General features: G+C 35.8%; 5 protein-coding genes across 5 annotated transcripts; 2 read left to right on the top strand and 3 right to left on the bottom strand.

The window, feature by feature from the left end:
• Positions 1 to 1,456: 1,456 nt before the first annotated feature.
• Positions 1,457 to 4,957, bottom strand: Tsp_06684 (sterile alpha motif protein domain-containing protein 4B). Its single transcript, XM_003380476.1, has 11 exons — positions 4,790 to 4,957; positions 4,592 to 4,703; positions 3,875 to 4,310; positions 3,669 to 3,775; positions 3,483 to 3,592; positions 3,137 to 3,250; positions 2,996 to 3,080; positions 2,632 to 2,930; positions 2,184 to 2,556; positions 1,910 to 2,113; positions 1,457 to 1,581 (listed from the first exon to the last, which is right to left on the bottom strand). The coding sequence occupies exons 1-11, from the start codon at positions 4,955 to 4,957 to the stop codon at positions 1,457 to 1,459; spliced, it is 2,133 nt and encodes a 710-aa protein (XP_003380524.1).
• Positions 4,958 to 5,904: 947 nt separating this feature from the next.
• Positions 5,905 to 6,318, top strand: Tsp_06683 (efflux transporter, RND family, MFP subunit). Its single transcript, XM_003380475.1, has 2 exons — positions 5,905 to 5,927; positions 5,985 to 6,318. The coding sequence occupies exons 1-2, from the start codon at positions 5,905 to 5,907 to the stop codon at positions 6,316 to 6,318; spliced, it is 357 nt and encodes a 118-aa protein (XP_003380523.1).
• Positions 6,319 to 6,655: 337 nt separating this feature from the next.
• Tsp_06682 (hypothetical protein) lies at positions 6,656 to 7,060 on the top strand. Its single transcript, XM_003380474.1, has one exon. The coding sequence runs from the start codon at positions 6,656 to 6,658 to the stop codon at positions 7,058 to 7,060; it is 405 nt and encodes a 134-aa protein (XP_003380522.1).
• Positions 7,061 to 7,211: 151 nt separating this feature from the next.
• Tsp_06681 (conserved hypothetical protein) lies at positions 7,212 to 8,488 on the bottom strand. Its single transcript, XM_003380473.1, is given in 5 exon segments — positions 7,212 to 7,287; positions 7,555 to 7,865; positions 7,876 to 8,057; positions 8,191 to 8,259; positions 8,356 to 8,488. 5 exon segments carry the CDS (start codon positions 8,486 to 8,488, stop codon positions 7,212 to 7,214), a joined length of 771 nt encoding a protein of 256 aa, XP_003380521.1.
• A 6,168-nt stretch (positions 8,489 to 14,656) lies between these two features.
• Tsp_06680 (hypothetical protein) lies at positions 14,657 to 15,503 on the bottom strand. The gene is made up of 2 exons (XM_003380472.1): positions 15,431 to 15,503; positions 14,657 to 14,772 (listed from the first exon to the last, which is right to left on the bottom strand). The coding sequence occupies exons 1-2, from the start codon at positions 15,501 to 15,503 to the stop codon at positions 14,657 to 14,659; spliced, it is 189 nt and encodes a 62-aa protein (XP_003380520.1).
• Between the last annotated feature and the right edge of the window lie 4,927 nt (positions 15,504 to 20,430).

The following is a 20,430-nucleotide window of genomic DNA, read 5'->3' as shown; positions in this document are numbered from 1 at the left end:
ATTGCCGCTCAAAACAAAAAGCTGTAAAGTGTGAAAGGTATTAAGTAGGTAGAATTGGTTCAACGTTGGAAATGAATAATTTTTCTGTTTTCAAATGTTTATTACTTGAGGCATGCAAGTTTTGCACCGTTAAACTCAGACCATAATATGCAATAATTGAAAAGAAAAATGAAAGCTTAACCCAGACAAAATGCCAATAAAAATCGAGTAACAAACATACTCAAAATTTGTGTGTCGTGAGAAACAAAAACGAACGGGCAGTTTTTGCGCTTGTTGCACACTGAGTAGTATAATATAATATAAATTTTCCGGAACAAACTTCAACAAGACAAAAATAGGGTCTGGGTGTCGAAAGATTCGGCCTGAACAATATTGAAGAAAAAGAAACATACGTATACATAATACATATATATATATACATATACATTATCAACATCGATGGTTCGTCACTTCACAGCTTTGACTGCTTTCCAGTGAATCACAAAAAGAAACGAATGGAAAAAAGAACAATATTCGACAGAACATCTTCAACATTTAAATACACTTCAAATGGCTTCTTCATGCCAATAGTGTCGTAGAAAGGTGCGAGTTAAAACTGGAATGTGCTGGAACAAAACAGCAAAAGCTAACTATGCAATAAATAATACATACATGTGCGAATGAACGTTTCGGTGGAGTAAATGGAAGAATAAAAGTGAAAGAAAAATATATACACACACACACACACACACACATATATATATATATATATGTACATGAATGAAGGAGTGATTGATTATGTGTATACACAAAAGTGGTATAAAAAGAATGTGAAATCAATAGCAACGCCATACCGTGTGTTGACAGCTTTAGTATGTACGGAAGCCATTGAATTTCTTCAATATGCCAACCACACGTCGTGCAGAATAATAATAACATTGTATATATTGTACATTTTGAGCAATTGTTCGTAGCAAAGGAAGCAAAAAATATCTATTCCATTTTCCATTCACCAAATACTTACTACACACTATGTGAATCGAAGACTAACTAAATAACAGGATCGCTCTGAATTAATAATTGTCGTGTATCCATGTTGAATTTGTTGAAAGTACTGCATCACTTCTCTCTTTCTGCCCAATACTTCAACTATATATGCAATAAAGATAAGCATCGTTGACTGCAGTCACAGAAAACAGAAATAAATTCAACATATATATATACATATAAATTCCATGCCGTTGGTGGTGAATATGGACGCAAAAACAAAAAAGTACACGGACAAAGTACCACCAAGATGTCACAATCAATCAGTAGGTTTCACATCATGAAGGGCAGGCAGTATTTTTATCCAGAGATATGTGTATATATCATGAAAGAAAGCAAACACGATGCATGGACAACAACCGACATGTTGAATGTTGTTTTGTGAAATTTCGACTTAACAAAGAGAAAGAAAAATAAGCTAATAATCAAATTAATTCTGTACAACTTTTGGCACGCAATACTCCACAGTTTGCAGTGCACCGATGTACAACAGCGAGAGCAAACTCGTGACTGTCCCACTTGAATTGCTGTGCTTCAACGCAGCACACTCGCCGACTGATATTGCGAGCAACTACGTTGGAAAAATATGGAAAATGTGGATATGCAGAAAAATGACAGACAGACCGACATACAGATGGATAAATAAATAGATGATCAAGAAGAGAAAAAAGAAAAAAACAAGTTGCACAGAAGAGAGCTTCTTGTTCCTTGTTTTGTTTTGTTTTGTGCAGCATTTCATCTCAATTGAACCATCATCATGAATGCATACAGTTGAATACATAGTTGTTTATAAAGAAGGAAAGGCGCGATATATTATTGAGCAGAATCTATAATTTGAGAAAAACTATACACAGGTGGGAGAATAGCTTGAATGACTAACTACCTTCCAGAGCTGCTTCTGTCATGCTGCGACACAGTTGATCCAAACCTGAGCTAAAATTGATCGGATGATCCCAACTTGAAGTTTTGCAAGTTGAGTAACGACAACCCTGATTGACACAGCCGTTATCCGACAATCCAATATTGCGCTTTGTTGTATTGTCGAAATTGGAAGCGCAACTATTCCACGATGAAAGCTGATGATCACCTGGAAAACAAACAAATAGGAAAATGATTTTTGATTTGTTTTTTCTTTTCTACGAATCGATACTGCATACTGGCAAAGATGAAGGAATTTTTTTCATCCGTAATTGATGATACTGTTTGTTGAGGAACTGTTGTGGTGGTTGTAGAGAACATCGGGTTCACGTTTGTTGCATAGTTGGAAATGGAATGATGATGATTTATCGGATTAGCTGGCTGCATTTGAAACACGTTTGTCGACTGCGTTGCAGTAGTTTGAGCAGTGGGACGTGCATAATTGTTGTAATTGCTGCAAGAGATCGTAAGCGGTTTTTGAGCTTCCGCGACACGGGCACATTCCACCTTGACTGGAGGAAGTCTGCTGTTGAATCGTTGTCCGTCGACTGGTCTGTTTGAGCGCTTATTTTTCGTGCTACGTTTGACGTTCGACTTCGATGCCAAGTCTTTCTGCACAATATAAATTTCCACGTACATAACAATTCATAGGAAATTCGATTATAAAATATGCAAATTTAAAATTACATTTCGACCGTTTCCGTTGTTGTTATTGTACTGCTGAATGGCCTGCAATGAGAATTTTCTCTGGGCGTGTTGTCTTCGTTCTCGGTTATTATTATTAGGGATACTGCCGCGCATTCTGTCGTTCGCCATCGTCGCTTTGGAAATGTACAGAATTTTGCGTAATTCATGTCGGCAGTTGGACAATCTTTTCTTCTGTGCTTCTGTGAACGCTGGATGATTGGTGCACTTCTCTAATATTTCCGTACAAATTTGAACGCAGTCTTCTTCAATTTCGGATGTGACCAACAGTTGCGTACAGACTGAAAATAATTTTTTGAAAACAATAGTTAACAAGAATATATATAATAATATATATTTCACTGACTCTTTCCTAAAATTCGAGTGAAATGAGCCGGGATATTATCGTCATCTATTTCATCGGGCAGTGAGTGGAAGCCTTCAATTTTTTCCTGAAAACATGAATAATCAATCATTTTCTGAATATTCTATTTGTATATTGTCTTACTTGATCGAATTCAGTCCCACCGTCGTTGGGAGGATGGTAGCAGCGAATTGGAGACATGCAGATGCATTTCAGTTCGTTCAAAGTGGCTCTCAGGCTTCCCGACTGGTAAAATCCCTGAACAACAAACACAACATATGATAAACTCGTTCAGTAGTTCTAGAATATCATGATTATCAATCATATTTCTACCTCCTTTTCCAACTGTTTCAGTGTTTTGGCTCGTTGTTTCAGTTTATCAATGCTCAACACGATTTTCTTCCGCGCACCTTTCGTAACTCCCTTGAGATTGAAGAAAAGTGGAAATTTTTGTTGGGAAAAAAATTTTAAAAAACAAAAACAATTTTACCAGAAGTTCTAACTTTTCTTCAGTGAAACTCATCATGTGGTCGTAGGTGATTTTTGAAAACAACGGAGTGTACTTGTGTAGACGGAGCATTTTCAGCCATTGAGGTACATCTTGAAGGATGAAAAAGAGATAGATACGATCAATGATCCATTAATCATGGCGTAAAACATTGCCAAAATGCCCTACCTCTCATTGCTTCCTCGGCAGGTTCGAAACTCGCTGCATTTGCAAAATTCATCTTGGTTGCTGCTGGACTGTTGCTTCGTCGATAATTGTACACATCTGACAGATATCTGCAATAATCGATAAAGAGAAGAAATATTTTCGGTGAAAAGAAAGAAAAATTAAGCTTTATTTGACAAACGAAATCAACAAATTATGCCGTTTTTTACCTCGAGTCAAAGTTATTCATCAAAGTGAACACATCTCCAGTGTCGCCTTTCATGTTCATATAACCTGAAGGTCCTGGTCGACAGTGGTAATTGCCACTCCCATCCGTGTTATAAGAGGAATTGGATGAAAATGATGATTTCTTGTTCACCACATTTGGTTTATCAATTCCCACCATATTGGCAGTGAAATCGTTGTTGAAAAAATTGTTGATATGATGATTTTGCGGTGTTAGCAAACAACGATTCTGACATTGAGGTGATGATGTGTATGACGGGGGCGGTGCTGCTGCCGCGGTTTGCACTGGTGATTCGAATGTTGAAATTGGATTGAGACATGTCGACGATAATGTAGAAAGGGAACTATAGTCTTGTGACCATTTACCTTGTCCCTCAGATTCGTAACGTGACGAGCATCTATTGCGCAATTGGGATTCCTCTAAAACTGACGATGGTAACAAATCATCATGAACACTGTTGTTGTTGTTGCTGTTGTTGTTCAACCAGTCGCCGTGGTTCACAAAATCTGATACTTGTGATTCTTCAGCGAACAAGCCTTGAGACAAAAAAGGCATTCTATTGAAATTGTCATTTGGAGATATTCCGTCAAAGGTACCGTCGAATACTTGCTTCGCTGCTTCTTAAAGAAAAAGCAATGTCAAAAACAGAAAGAAAAAAAATGCCATATAGGTTTTCTTCAGTCAGAATCGAGCCGCTTACCTTTCAGTGCTAAGCGTTCGTCGTCCCGTATAGCTGGGTGTATGATAAAATGCAGAATCAACTGCATGCATGCATCTTTATGAAATTCATTATCCACAGTTGCACGAATAATCTGCAAAACATATCAACATGCGGTATTCATGTTCAACGAACGATTTTATCAGTTTTGAAGAGAAATTTATTTTCAAACAAACTTACCCTGTATAAATGTTCCAAGTAGATGCGTTTCGCAGGCTCAGAATCAATCTTCAACAGGGACAAATGGCGCAGCAATATTACCGCTAATTTGCTAACGGGAGTTCGGGAAAACAGTTTCGACAAGTATCCTGCAATGATGAAAACAACTGTTGTTGCTATGTCACTCATTTTTTTCATCAATAATGAATTCTATTCTCTTTATCCTTCCTATGTATATATGTCTAGTCATTCAACAGCCAACTTTAACCAGTATATTTTTTTTCTCGTATTCAATTTTCACCCTTTCGAAGACCAAAAAAATTATCATGCAGATGCATGCAAATTTCATATTTTCTCATAGGGATGAGTTTTAGTAGCACTGTTCAAACACCCGCGGGGGTTCTGTTCGTTGCAAAATTGGCGCACAAAGTCAATAACAAGTTTGTAATAATGATAATAATAATAATAATTTCTCTTCCTCATATGAGCTAAGCTTTTACCTGTTGATTGTTTACTTTGGCACGTATACACGTACAAATAATGATGGGATTGAAATGCTAGCGACTACGGGGGTAAGGAAAGTGCAAGTGGTGTTGTGTTTGTTCCCTTGCTTACTTGGATAACTAGAATTGTGAGCAAAAGAAGAAAAATGAAAATATGGTTGGGGAAAAGTTGTGCGATAATAGCGCGTGTTGTTTAGCATAGGTAAAATAATTTTTTCCTTTTCAAAATACGAGAGTCGCGCTCGCTGGCTGGATGTGCGACGGGTTATGAAGAGATTGTTAAATGAAAACAGACGACACTTGGAATGAATGAATGAATGAATATATTCCTCATACTTATGAATCGCACTACTGAGATTGTGATGATGATTAATGAGAACAGCATCTTCCCGTGTAGCAAATATTGAATGAACACTGAACAGACAAGAAGAAAGTTAATTCGCAATAGTCGTTCTAATATGCAAATTTGTTTCTCGGCGTGCTCAGGAAACTGCTAACGTTGCGGTGATAAATGGAACAGCGATGATGGAATGGGGAAAGGGGGAGGGGAATGAAGAAAGCGAATTCAGAAAGCGATTTTTCTTTCGTCGTGAAATAAAATAAAAATAACATCAGTTGCAATTTCATTCAACAATGGATTCAATTTGGATGTGGTTGTTTGTTTGTTTGTTTGTTGTCTGCTTACGGTAGAAAAAATCGAAACCAAAAAAAAGAAAAACACTTACCCGAGTCGTTGGCGTTGTGTTCCATTTCTTTTCGACAGTCCAGCAGACAGCCACCGATTTGGTCGTGCAGTTGCCGCGGGAGTGGGATGACGCCGTCGGCGCAGGGCGAAAAAGAGCACAACGATATCGGCACACAGTCCTGACAGCCCGGTACCGACGCGAACGGGTGTGGCGCGGTCGAGCCGAGCGGAAATTGTACCGCTCGGGAGGGGCACGACGCTGTGGTCGACCACAGGCAGCCGCCGTTCACGCTGCCGTTGCCGCTAGCGCTGCCGCCCTCGTAGCCGGAAGACGAATTGCTACTACTGCCACCCGGAGATAGCAACGCCGACGGTGTTTTCCAATAGTTGTAAAGTGACTGTGAGCCGGTGGTAGTGGTGGTGGTGGTAGTGGTGGCAAGTGCGCTGCTGTTGTTGTTGTTGTACAAACGATTCGAGCCACCATAAGCTGGACGCCAAGCCGAGGCATATGAAGGATAATAACCGTTGCGATTTGTTTCCAATGTAGACATGTTCGAATTGGCCCGTGAAATTAGTGTTTGCCCTCGTCGATTTTCGACCGCAAAACAAACGCTACAGCCAATTTTTTTGTTCTACAAAAAATGATATACTAATTAGCATAAATGGGAAACGTCAATTGGGCAGATTGGATTGGTGTGAATGAAACACGTACGCGCGCGCGCGCACGCACGCACGCGATCACTAGCTAGTAAACAATGCGGAAATCAACCAAATACACGAACAGGCGAACGCGGTCGACTGAAAATATTCACCCATCAATGGAAAGAAAGCATTAAGCTGATACGTCGAGTTAGATTAGACGACCGTCCAACCGGTTGCCTGGGGGTTCAACTGACCAGAGAGATAAAATTGACGGTGAACGTGCGTGCGCGTTCATCGACCGAATCGACCAATCAGCGACCGACAAGCGACCGTCGAATCTGCATAGCCAAGCAACGGATTTCGGTCAACGATACCGCCGCCGCCGCCGACTTTAAACGCAGAAAAAGAATGAAACGATTTTTCTTTTTGATTTTTCATTCTCATCCAAGTGAAGTTGGGTAGGATTGGATGTGAAGTGGAATTTTGCTTTTGAAAATGAGTGACTTTGATTTGCTTTGAAGTTGTCGTTGTGTTGTTTTTTTTTCTTTAATCTCTGGCTCTTCTCACACGCACACACACACTCTCTGTGTGTGTCGTCTGCACAGCTTTTTCTTCAACTATTCCATTCATACGTTTCCATCAACGAACATAACATCACAAATGCAACAAACACAAAACAGCTGCCGTTTCTGAAAGAAGAATGAATAAGTGAGAGAGAATGTGAATGAAGAAGAAAACATATATATAAGCAACATCCCGACAACTAGTAGTAGTAGTAGTAGTAGCTAACACAACGCTTTAACATATAGACGGATCGCAGGCAGGCAGGCAAAGAAAAGAAAGAAAGCAGAAGAAACAAAAGAATAAGTTTGCCAATGCCTTAATTGGACAAGTGAAAATATATGGGATTGGTGTGTAGTATTAATTGATGTGAAAATAAAAATAAAAATAATAACACAATCAATCTCATGTCATGGCACTTGGTGGTAAAATGAAAACGTGACTGCTGCTGCTGCTGCTGCTGTTGTGTGTATGTGCTTGTAGTTGGTTTGATGATGGAATGAAATGAGAACGCTCGAAATGGCCTGCAACGGTGGTGGTGAATAAGAACAAAAAGTACAAAAAGCAGACCGACGGACGGACAGGTGCAGGCACAAACGGTAAATGGTGACGGTGACGGCGTCTGGCGTAGACTTGTTGCTGTTGTTGTTGTTGTTGTTGGCTCATTTCCAAATGTTGAAGAGGAAATTGACCCCGGCGGCGGTGCCTTCTTTTACATAACGGGGATAATGGAGGGGGGGGGTTCCCCAATTTGGCGAAATTGTTTCAAACAATAAAACGCTTTCTGCCGTGTGTGGAGACGGCAGCTGCCGTTGACAAATTTTCTTCAAACACCCACGCGCCTGAGGAGAAACCAAGCCACAACTGGTATCTTGGCCCTGACCTAGATATCCCGTGTCTATAGCAAGGCGAAGGAAGCAGTGAAAAGCGAAAGCGAAGGAAAAAATTACAAAAAAGAAAAAATTTATAACAAGTGCAAATGTTCTCCTTGTTCACGTAATAAATAATCAGGCCGAACGTTAGCTATAAACCTTCTTTTGTTTTCAAATCAACAGTACGTGAATCGAATATTTCCAATCTGTCTGGCTTGTTGTTTGGTTCTAGAAAAACTTCCTTCTTATTCAAATCTTGTTTCAGCTTTTGGAAAATGGAAAAAAAAATATTATTAATAATTGGTATATTAATTTGTGATAAACTTGAAAACCAGATGGGAAAATTTTGGTAAGAAAGAAAATGTCTGTATGTCTGATAAAGTTGACCAGGAAAAGAAAATGTCGATAGATATCCCCCGACTAACGGTGGGCGAAAAACGTTGACGGTGGTCGTCATCGCTTAAGCTACGCCGATGCTTATTGCTAATTGGGGTCAAATTCGAAAATGAAAACTGATCGATAAAAATCGCCAAAACCCTGAGCGAGCCGCGTTACCGTGTCTGCGAAGTGTCGATTTCGGAATAGGGAATTATTATTTGAAAATTAATTAATAATTTATCCATGCGAATCGTTTTGATATAAATTATAATTTTGCCTGTTGATGATTTATGATTCGCCTTTTAATGTTCAAAGTTGAACGCTTGAAACGTGAACGCAATTGAACAAACGGCCGGGCGGTCGGGCGTGGGCGTCAGCGTGTGTATCCGTATAATTTTGTTTTCGCACCGTCTGCAACAACAATACTTTGAGAGGACAATCTTTTCTTCGTTCCATTGAAAATTCTGAAAACAGACTTTCTCATCATAATACTCATGATTATTAAAAAAAATTCTTTTTTTACAAAGCAACAAATAAAACAAGAAATATAGAACTCTTAAAAATGCATGAATTATAATAATTATAATTAATTCGGAAATTTAAATTTCACTCCTTGGTGTTGTTGTTCTTGTGTATTTTGATATTCGTGTGAAAATTGTTCTCGAAAAATAATATTAATAGAGCTTATTCAAAAATGACGACGGTCCGAGTGGAATTTTTTGGTTTCTTCCCAGACGACGTGTTGAAAATTGAACTTGCTTTCGTTTTCTGGTACTTCAGCTTGAAATTCAGCGGCAAACTTGTTGACAGATCGGGGAGGAAAAGCATAATTTTTTTCTGCATAACTTCTTCATTAGCAGCATCCGCCATTATGCAATAGCCACACCCGCCACGATCGGGAAATAGTCGACGGCACGATCGACGGCACCAACGATGACGTGGACCACAGTGATCAACAAAAAGGCACTCAAGTAGTATTGAAATTGATGATCATCAAATTTTGCATAATAAAATATGAATGGATCATATTTCAAAAAGTTGATACGAGATAAAGTTTAAAAAAACAAAACAAAACAACAACAATTGAATTACTCAGCATTAGCATATATTAGCAGAATAGTAGAAAGTCACGTTGCAATCGACGGTCACTTCTTGTTTTTATTATTATCTTTTTAATGAACAATTTTCAAGAAGAAAATGAAGAAAAAAAAAGGGAACGCGACATTTGTCGAACTGGCTGTGTTAATTGCAGCCGGACAAAATTTATTTCAACGCTCCTCTGTCAAGCATGAACTGAAAAACAACGAGCCGGACACGAAACACGTTTCGCAAAATTTCCCCCAACCCAACCGAACGATCAACATCCATCCATCCCGCTGGCTTTCACTTATTCTCTCACTCACTCACTCACTTTCACTTTTCAAAATGTTTCTCTTTTCGCTCACAAGATTTTTCATTGCTACAGTAACTTTCTGATAATAACACGGAAAAATTAGCTACTTTTCAAATTTCAAAAATTCTTTTTTTTGAAAAAATTCAAATTTAATAATAGTTTTTTGAATTTAAGAAGAAAGAACAACTTGTATTTCTGATTTTTTTATACATATTTTTTACGTGTCCACTTTGGTTTCACGAACTTCCCGTGCGGGTCAGTTTTTCCTCCCTCTTTGTTATTTTTATTTTCATTTACAACGTCAAAATGACTATAATATCAACTACTTGTTGTTTTTTCTTTGATCAACATTTTTCTTCACAATCAATATTCACAACGTCAAGGTTGAACATTTTGCTGCGGCGAAATTTAATCCAGTTCACTGAACAGTCGGCAATTTTCAAATTGACCATTAACTCACCGTCGTTTCACTTGATCGCTTTTTTATTTCACAAATTTCATCCAAATTACGAAAACACTTAACAATCAGTTTACTGTATTAAGTTTTCAACTTTCCGACGTTTGTATTTTAATGGAAACGGTTTTTCTCAATTTTTCTCAAGCTAACATTCGAGAAGTGGGACAATTAAAGGGAAAACTTACTTTTGAGAATTCAAATCGTCCACAGATAGATGCGGATAGTTTTCAAAAATGCAACAAAACCGTCAATCAGCATTGAATAGTAGGAAAAATATTATAGATGGACAGAAAGAAAGAAAGCACAAAAGCATTAAACAGATTGATGATATTTTTGACCGACCGCCGGCCGGTCGCTTGGATACAAGAACGCTTGAAAAATGTTTTTTCTCCTGCAAGTTAAATTTCAATTCTGAACGGTCACATACTGCGCCAGTCACCATTTACACTTCCCACATATAACACTGAGGGGTGTTCAATTTCATCGACCAATTATAACTTTTTTTCAATCTATCGAATGTGTTATTAAAATTTTTTTAAAAAAAAGGCAACTTTGGAAAAGTAATATCGATGATGTATGGGGAAATGGGAAATTCGTATTTGTTAATTCGATAAGCTGGAAGGTGTTTTGTTCTTAGGGCAGAAAAGAATCTGATCGATGCGCAATATCTGTCTCTTGGGGAAGCTTTTCTCACCGTCAACTTTGCAAACCATTGTGTATAATTAACTTTTTCAAACGGTTGTTTTTCTGCTTCAAAAATCGACAAACAATCTTGTAAAAATTTACCTCTTTTAATTAAGCATTAAGTAATTCTCTTATATGGAGGAATTATTCCTGGTTTTTTTTCTCTCATCATGATCAAGTTGTGTCGAATGCATTCATTATTTATGATTATAATTATTTAATGAAAAACGAGTCATCTACACCGGTGAAAGGAAAATGCTATCATTATAAACTGGCATCCAGCTAACAGATAGGTAGGAAACGAAAATTTCAAACTTCAATCAACTGTGGGGGTTTTTGCAAAGTTTTGTTTCGTATAATAATTTGTAATGCGTAAATTAATTTCAAATATTATTCCACCGCAATTTACTTGAATTCAAATCTCCAGACAGAAAACACACGACTGATATTAAATATCATTCATTGAAATATTATTCAGCTGAATAAATGTTCCTGTTTGCCATTTTCATCTTTACGGCCTGGCACAGTGGAATTTGAATACTTTCACATCTATGTGCTGTTTCGGTTCTTTTTCCAAAGATACGTATCACAAAACTAGTGGAACATCAAATGGATGCAATTTTCTCGTATTTTTTTACATCATTTTAAATACTTTGTGTTTATTCTAATTATTATTAGTTTGAAAATGTGAAATTGATTTTCATTGTCATTTGCCCGTTCGTACAAGCTTACAACAAACAAACTGTTGTTTTAGCATGCATAATTTACTTTGCTCATGTGTTACATTATGAAAAATTTTCTATTTGACAAACGGAATCTGGCATTTCGCCAACAATTTTGTGAAAGGGTAGCTTTTTGAGAAAGCAGATTTTGTTGACTCTTGTCTTGGAATGAATTTCTTCAAATAAGTTTATCAACGCACCTGTATTTGCATTTGCAAAGCCGAAAAAGCTGGCGTCGGCTGGTCGCCAAGCTTTGCCCAAAAATGTCTACTCCGCTGTACTTAAACAATGTCTGGTCGTGTATCGTCTATTTGCTAAGCAAAATGATGCATAATATTGCTTCAGTCCTTCACCGCAAGCAGTTTGAACAACGGTTGGAAAATTGAATTTACAGATGAAAAATGAACTGCTTTCAATTCAATACATAAAAATTACATATTTATTAATTTATGTAAACAATTCTGCGTGTTTATTTTTGATTATTGTCAATTGCTTTTTTACTGAAAATTTCAAATTGAATGATCATTATGATTGTCCATTATTTGAAAGCAAATACTACACCACCGAGTAACAATTTGCAGTAGTTGCAAGTGGAAAAAAAAGTATACGTTTAAATAATAGAATAAAAAAATGCAATCCGTCGAATCTGTACATACCTTTTAGTAGTACATTTCCCGTAAATACTGTAAGCACACTGCTACTGTAAATATTACAACTGTCTGGCGCCATTTAATTTGCAATGAAATAATTTTGATTGATTTCAATATACACAAAGGTTGGTGTGAGGTGATTTTTCTATGTTTTTGATCAAAAAATAAACCGTAATTAATGATAATGATTATTTTCAACTTATGACAATATTAATTATTCAGAGTTTTTTATCTGAAACTATTTATGAACATTTTTTATTGCAGTTTATATATTTTAAGAGTTTATTATTTTAAATACTGATATTATAATTTTCTTCGTGCAGAGGGAAATTTTTTTTACAAAGAATTACTATTTTTTCTACTGTAAATTGAAATTGTTTGTAAAGTTTAAATTTTATGCAAATGTAAATGTGAAGTTACATACCTTTGGTTGGAGATACTTGAAACAGGGTTCATTTTTGTGTGTAGTTGTATTTATGCAGCAGAGGAAATGAGAGAGGCGAAGAAGATGCAGCTTTTCGAATTGAGGCATTTTCTCAGTAATAGTTCAATCATCATCATCATCGATTGGTGAGCTAAAATTATGAGGGAAGGATCTGGCCGGATCTCTTTGCCGTACGTTGCAATCTTCTACAAACGTGTGCATCTTTGCAATGTAAACATGGATGACGACGAAAACGCGACACACAAGCACACACACACACATATATTGGCGCCGTCTGGTCGGCTTGACAATCGGTTAGTAATTTGCATCATTTTTGTATTGATTCAAATAGCTACCTTTTGTTGTGGTTCACTGTTGTTGTTTACTTTTTTTACATGTAATAAGTAAACAACAGGTATGAGAAAATATGATGATGATGATGATGATGTGTGGCTCAATTTTGTAAGTTTTCTCTTCTTCAAACTCGTTCAAGTCTCACGTTTGTGACACGTGTCCGTCTTGGGACAAGGTCGCCTTGCCGGCGGGCTTCCACTGAAGCCAGAACATAGATCTTAACTTACCGCCAACAGCCGACCTCGTTTTTCGCATACCAAAGTGTCTCTGATGCCAGGCGACGTGCTTCTTCAAATTTTTATCTTCTTACAAAAGCCTGAAATTCGGAAAAGTTGGCTTTTCATTTTGATCATCAATTTTGTGTGGTTTTTTTTAATATTCTATTTTGGGCAATTTATTGAAGATTCTGTCATCGATATCAACGGAAAATATGACTAATCATTTTTGCACAACAAAGCATCCATGCAATAGATAATAAATGCTGTAAGAGAAAGTTATCTATCTAGCTTGGCTTCCATTTTTTACGGATCAGTTAATCGTTCTCTATGATCAACAGATTGCATTATTGCATATACACATATATGCATATTTTTTATTCTTCTTCTTTTCATCATTGCGATTTGCATCTGACCTATTCTACATGTGACAACGTTGGCCTTTTATCTCCACTTTGCTACTTGACCAGAAACCGAAGATAACAATAGTTGTTTTCTCTTTTTCATTTTTGTAGTATATGAAGCAAAAAACAAACAACTTCATATTTTTGTATTGTGATGGAAATGTTAAAAGTATAGTGCTAGTGGTACTTGTTGGTTTGCTGTAGTATAGTAATCGAGGTATTATAATAATAATAATAATAATAATACCGATGACGTTGGCAAATCCACTCAATTAGCCGCCAATAAATTAATTAATTGATTGATTGATTGACCTGCAATATAAATATCATGCTGCAGAGAAGAAATGATGACGACAACAATTTTTATCATTGCTTTTGTATCGCTCTTGTTGTACCACATGCAGTGAGAGATGAAGCTGCGTTAGCTAATTTTTGTTTTGTTGTTGTTTTATCTGAAGATCGTGGGAAAGTTGTTCAGTCAGTTTATGTTGTTTTCATGAAAACCTCTCCTCCTCTTTCTTCTGCCGTATCATTCAAACATTAAACTGATGAAAATGGTTGCAAAATTGTGAAGTGTAAAAGTTTCTTATTCTTTTTCTTCTTAAATTGCAATTGAAAGTTCTGTTTGTTGTTGATATGAGCAAACATGTGCAAAAATGATGAAAAATCAAAAAACAAAACGAAACAAAAAAAATACATTTCCCACTTACATTTTTGAAGATGACAATGTTGATGATTATTATTATCATTAGATCTTCTTCGCTGCTTGTGTGCATAGTTTTGTGAACAATTCTTCTGCTGGTGTTCGGTTGATTATCTTATTTTTGGTTGTATTTTACGACAATTATCGTTATTAACAGCCACCGCATCCGTAACCGTAAGGTGCACAACAAAATCGTCATGAATTGCATCGCATCAGAAACACGACCCTGTCAGGACCGGCTTCAGACACAGAGCATGCATGATGCATACACATAACATACGCACGAGTCGACCTTGTGTGGCAGCTGCTTCACGTCAGAATATTCTTCTACTTCTCTATCATCTCGGCATTGATGTTCTGAAAAATATTCATCGTCAAAAAAGATCCAATCATTTACAACTACAACAATAACATTCATTTTTCCCACCAAGTTGTAATAAATGCAAATAGCAAAACAAAAAAGAAAATATTTTTTTTCTTTCCTTTGTTGTTGACAGCAACATTTTATTGACATTGATGTTTGCGAAAATAACAACAACGGATCTTTCCAACGTTTTAGCATCTGAAATTTGCGCGCGGTGTGAAATTTCAACATGCCAACCGGAAGTACCTGCTCAGTGGGAGGATATAGATGGCGTTGGGTTTTAATATTATAAATCAAGCCGGTCGTTGTTTCATGCTAACGGCTGCTGCTGCTGCTGCTAACTTTTTATACTACTGCCTGCCTTGAACTTTCCCCATTGGAAAAGTTTGAAAGCCAATTCGTACGTGTTTGTCTCTCAGTTCTCCTGCACAATTGCGCTTTATTGCTTGCTTGCTTGCTGCTTTCTTCACGATCTGAGAACTTATTTTCAAAGCAAATCACCTTTTGATATTTCTATTTTTTTTTCTTTCTTTGCTCTTTCTTTACCTCTTTTTTCTTAATTACTTAATCATTCTTAAAATCTCTTTTGGATAATTGTTGAATGGAAAAAATACTGAACATCTTGGATTGAAATATTAACTCTTTAATTACCTCTCTCCAGTATTTCTCTAGTCTCTTTTTCTTTTACAATTTCAATCACAAAGCAGCATAATGGATATGACATTTGGAAAAGTGACACTTTTCTGTACTATATTATTAGTCAAGTGATCAAGTGAAACCATTTTCGAAAAAAAAACGCAAAACTAGAAAAATTAATGTTCAAAGCAAAAAGTGACAAAAATATTTTCACCATACCATGCATAGTATTTGCTTTTATCATCGGTTTGGAATGTTTCAACATTGGAAACAAAGTTGCAAATTGATCATTCTTTTCACTCATCAATGCATAACATATATGTATATATTTAGTTAAATATTTATATTTTCCATTATTCACGTACTTACTGCGCATCGGATGTATTTGATGAAAGGTGGTCGGTCGTCTTTTGGACATTTGTATTGCTTTGAACAAAATTACACTAGTCTGCTGCAGCACTAAATGAACACACATTGCATTTTTATATTTTCTCCCAGGGAGATGTTCCAAGCGTCAATGACGTCGTTTCCAAAACCGATGCTATCACTGTCAGCACAAACAGTGGGTTGGTTGCAATTAAGCAATTTTTTATTGATACTTTTCAAACAACATTTTCTGTTCAGTGAAGTTGCAAGTGTATTTTAAGCAAACAAATCATTCGATTAGCTGATAAAATAATGTAATCCCTAACAACAGTCGATTAATTGTGTTGTTTTATTATTTGTAACAACTTTTTTAATTAAAATGGAAAACATTATTTCAAACTTTTGAACATCTATGCATATATAATAATAATAATAATAATAATAATAATTTTTAACTCTAAACATAATGCTGAAACTACAAGATAGAAAATTTATATATATGTATATATATATATGCATTAAATTATTAGGACAATGTATATGTATAATGTTGTCTATTAAAATCTGAAAGAAAATATTACGTAAGCTTTATGGTAATTCCTTCTGACATCTGTCTTGCTGAGTAAACAGTTTCGTTAGCTGATAGTGAAACAAAGAGTCAAAGTTTCAACTAAGCTTACTAATGACATTCCATCAATCAGTAGAACTTTCATCAAACCGCCTTGTTGCGTATTTTTAGTTGTACTCTTGCAAACTACATGACAGCATCAATTTCTCACGAAAATGTGCATGTAGCATGGAAAAAAGTTGTAGATCTTTTTTTGGTTTTATTTCTTGCAAACTTTGAAAAATTCAACTACTGATTTGAATTAACTGAATTGGACAAAAAAGCAATATGTAATTTTGACTAGTGAACGTAGAGGTGTAGTATATCTTTAAGCTATTCTCTACAGCTATTAAGCAGGGGCATATGAATGAAATTTAGAAAATCTACAATTTCTTGCAGATAAGTGAGATAGATTTGCTCTGTGAAGTGGGTTATTTTTTTTTATAAATTCAACTGATACTGGATGACGGTAGATTTTTGTCCACTGATCAGGCATGCTAGTGACTACTTGACCGGATCGTTGTGTTTGCATGGCGTTGAAGTGTGTGGCCAAAATTTTTCGGCCAGTCTCCTGTGGAACAAGTTTCGTACGTTAGTAGGCTTTAGGCGGAGTGCGGTTGGCTCAACTACGGGGGAGGATCATCAATTTCTTCAAAGTTATCAAATACAACGAAGATTGGTCAGGAAAATGACAAGCCCCGGGGCAAAGCAACCAAAAATATAAATAGTAGCGTTGATCATTCAAACAATCGGTAAACAAATTATAACCGCAACTGTTGTGTTGAGAAAAAGCTGTTTGTAGCTCATTTATTTCTTTTGGTTTTTATTTATATACATGGAAATATATACATGTCCACATGCACACACGCATATATATATATATATATACATGTACATTTGAAAATAGTTTTGGAAAATGATCATTTGAAACTTAGAAATCCTGTTCAATTTTGCGTTCAATGTTTTGCGTCATTACATTCCAAAAATGCATTCATCGTCGAAAATCTGCATCAGCTGCTTTGTTACTTTGCTTTACCGACGCCTTACTCCTACGCTGCTTTCATCTTTTCACCTCCGTTGTGTGAAGAAAAAACTTTTTTTTACTTTTTTGCCCACTTCAAAATACCAACCTCATTCATAATTTTATCATCTCCAACCCCTTGTGCCGTAAACAATGACTTGGCATGTGTACGCAAAACGCTAGACGCGCTAAATTATTATTTCCGGTCGTGGGAGGACAATTTATAGAAATTGCGCGCTTTGAAAAGCCTGCCGTGAACATCATTGTCATTATCATCAATAGCTAGCTATCTGAACGGCATGTGTAAAAAAAATTGCAAACTGCGCATTCCATAGCGATGAGTAAATTGCAAAAATTACTTGCTCGTCACATCACAGAATTACTGTACTAGTTGATTTGTTCTTTGATCGTATGTATGGAATAATGTTCTTTTTCAATTTTGAATATTCCTCTATCATTATCGTTTGAAAATCGCATAACTTTGAAATGAATTTGCCATTCTAGAAGGTTGAAACGAAATATTGTTTCATCCAGTTGCACAAAGGGACATTTTCAAATGCTAATTTAAAAATAGAAATTGAAAAGCAAATGCGTGGTTTTATTTTTAAAATCACTTGTTCAAAGCAGTTATTGGAGAAAAGTGAAACTCCTCTCTACCTGAATTGATTTGATCATCTATATCTGAAGAAAGCTTTGCGAAAACACTAACTACTGCATTGGATATTTTTATGCAGAGGGAAACGTAGTTGAAGAAAAAATTTCAGATGCTTATTATTAATTAGTACATTTTCTTTGTGTTGATTCACGGTCTGAATGAATCTGCACTAGCAGTTTTAATATTCACTTGATAATGGATTTTCTAAGCCCTTTATTCGTGGAATTCTTTTCTTCCAAGACATTTTGCACGTCAGATGGTGTTTTTCGAATCCAGTTTAAAGTTGATTTTACAACTTATGTACTTTAAATGTGTGCAATTCAACAACAGGAAATGACCTTAAAGATACTTTATATGCATATTTACAATTATGTAAAATTTTCTGAGGCCAGTAATTGTAAAGGTTACGCATTTGCATGGAAAGTAAAAGTAATAAGCTTATTTATAAATTGATAAAGCGAAACTGGCAAACTAATTAACCGGTTAAATGTAAATGCAATCCAGAAGTATTGAAATGGGTTTCATTTGTCTCCACTTAAAATTGCATCAGTAAATATTTGACAAATCAGATAAAAAGCAAATGAAGAAAAAAAAATAAACCTTTACAAACTTAAGCATGCATTCCAATTATTTAGAAAAAGAAAGCACGTGCTTATTTGTGAATTGAATACATTTGATGATTTTTGAGATTGATTTAAAATGTAATCTATTTACCTGAATTTATTTTATACGAAAGATGAAAAATGTATTAATGATTCTTGTCAAATAGATGTGCAAAACAATGGCATAGAATAAATATGAAAGTGAACTGATTTTTACACGTGGAAATCTTCACTCACACGGGCGATATGCAAATTAATCATTCATTTTATCTGCCGGTTGTAGAATGCAGAGGGCGAGCGAGCGAGCGAGAGAGAAAGGGAGAGAGGGAGGCGTGCAGTAGAGAGGGAGATGTGGAAAGCAGAGCAGAGGAGGGAAAATAGCAGACAACAACAGAAAAAGAAGAAGTACAAGTGTTTTGTCGAGTGGTTTTACTTGCGCGAGTTGACACGGTTTAATGTGATTAAAGTTGTTAGCTTGGGTCGAACCTCTTTTGTTTGTGGATGTCGGCCCGTTACCAGCGTGTTGGCGTCAACTTGAAATCAAACTGTCCATTTGTTTATTTGTTTACTAGTTTGCCTGTATTGTTTTCTTTGTACCTGAATTCTTGACATCGTTTGAACACGAAGCGAAAGTCACGTTTTGTCCATCACGTTGCTTGCTCGCTTGCTTGCTTGCTTGATGTACATGAATACATTACACGCATGCAAGCAGTCGAAATGAAACTTAATATTCAATTGTTACAACTTTCAAACTAGGAACTTTGCAATTGGAGAAAACTGTACACTTTTTCTTATCCACCTATGAATTTAACAAATTGGCATATTTCACTACAATATATTATTATTATTACAAATTATTTCTCTATGTAATCATTAATGGATCAATTCATCAGTGAATATTTTCAACAGCTATCCAAATATCCGTTAGTTTGATATTTCCAGAAAAACTCAATATCGCACAAACGGATATCTGGATAGCCACCGCTTTTTAAGTTTTCCATTACATTTATATTCAGTTATTATAAGCAAAGAATGATAAATTTAAGAATTCAATTTTAAGTAGTGATGTTTCATCCATTACAAAAAGTATGCGTTATAATGTCGATAATTTAATGTATACAATTTTGAAAAGCATTTACAGATTGACTTTGCTATTAGTTAATCTATACTTGAAAATTTGTTATTCATTTCATGTGCAAAGTTTGTTTTGCGTGGGACAGAACTTCTATTATGCACACTCTTCAGTGTTGCTAACGCGTTTGTATATAATTCATCAGTGACATCTTGTTTGGCAAATGTTGCAAGCAATGTTCAGTGTTTTGAGTAATTAACGCACCAAAATGAATCATAATACTTTTCAATGCTGAAAATGCAATATTTCTTTTGTTTTTTTTCCTTTTTATTGCGATTAATTATAATCTAAGCTGTATTCACTGAGAAATGATGCTAATTTTAGTCCACGTTCTTATACAACTGATGCCGTCGTTCATTTATGAGGTTAGTTTCCTAAACGACGGCATTGAATTGCTACTTTACTAAATGAACATTAGCTAGTAATATTATCCGGAATGTTCATATGCATATACATACAAACATACATGCACATATGCATTTATCTGTGTGTGCGTCTGTGCGTGAAATTCTATTCCAATTCAAAGAAAGCGCTTCTTGTCGTTTAATCTTATACCTGTTTTACTGACAACTGTTTTACACCAAAGCCGTAATCATCATAAACAATTTTGATTTTAAATCATCAAAAATATA

The sequence above is a fragment of the Trichinella spiralis genome (genome assembly GCF_000181795.1).
Source record: "Trichinella spiralis strain ISS 195 chromosome Unknown Scfld2, whole genome shotgun sequence".
Lineage (NCBI taxonomy): Eukaryota > Metazoa > Nematoda > Enoplea > Trichinellida > Trichinellidae > Trichinella > Trichinella spiralis.
The sequence above is the reverse complement of the archived record's forward strand: the minus strand, read 5'-3'. Positions and strand labels throughout refer to the sequence as shown.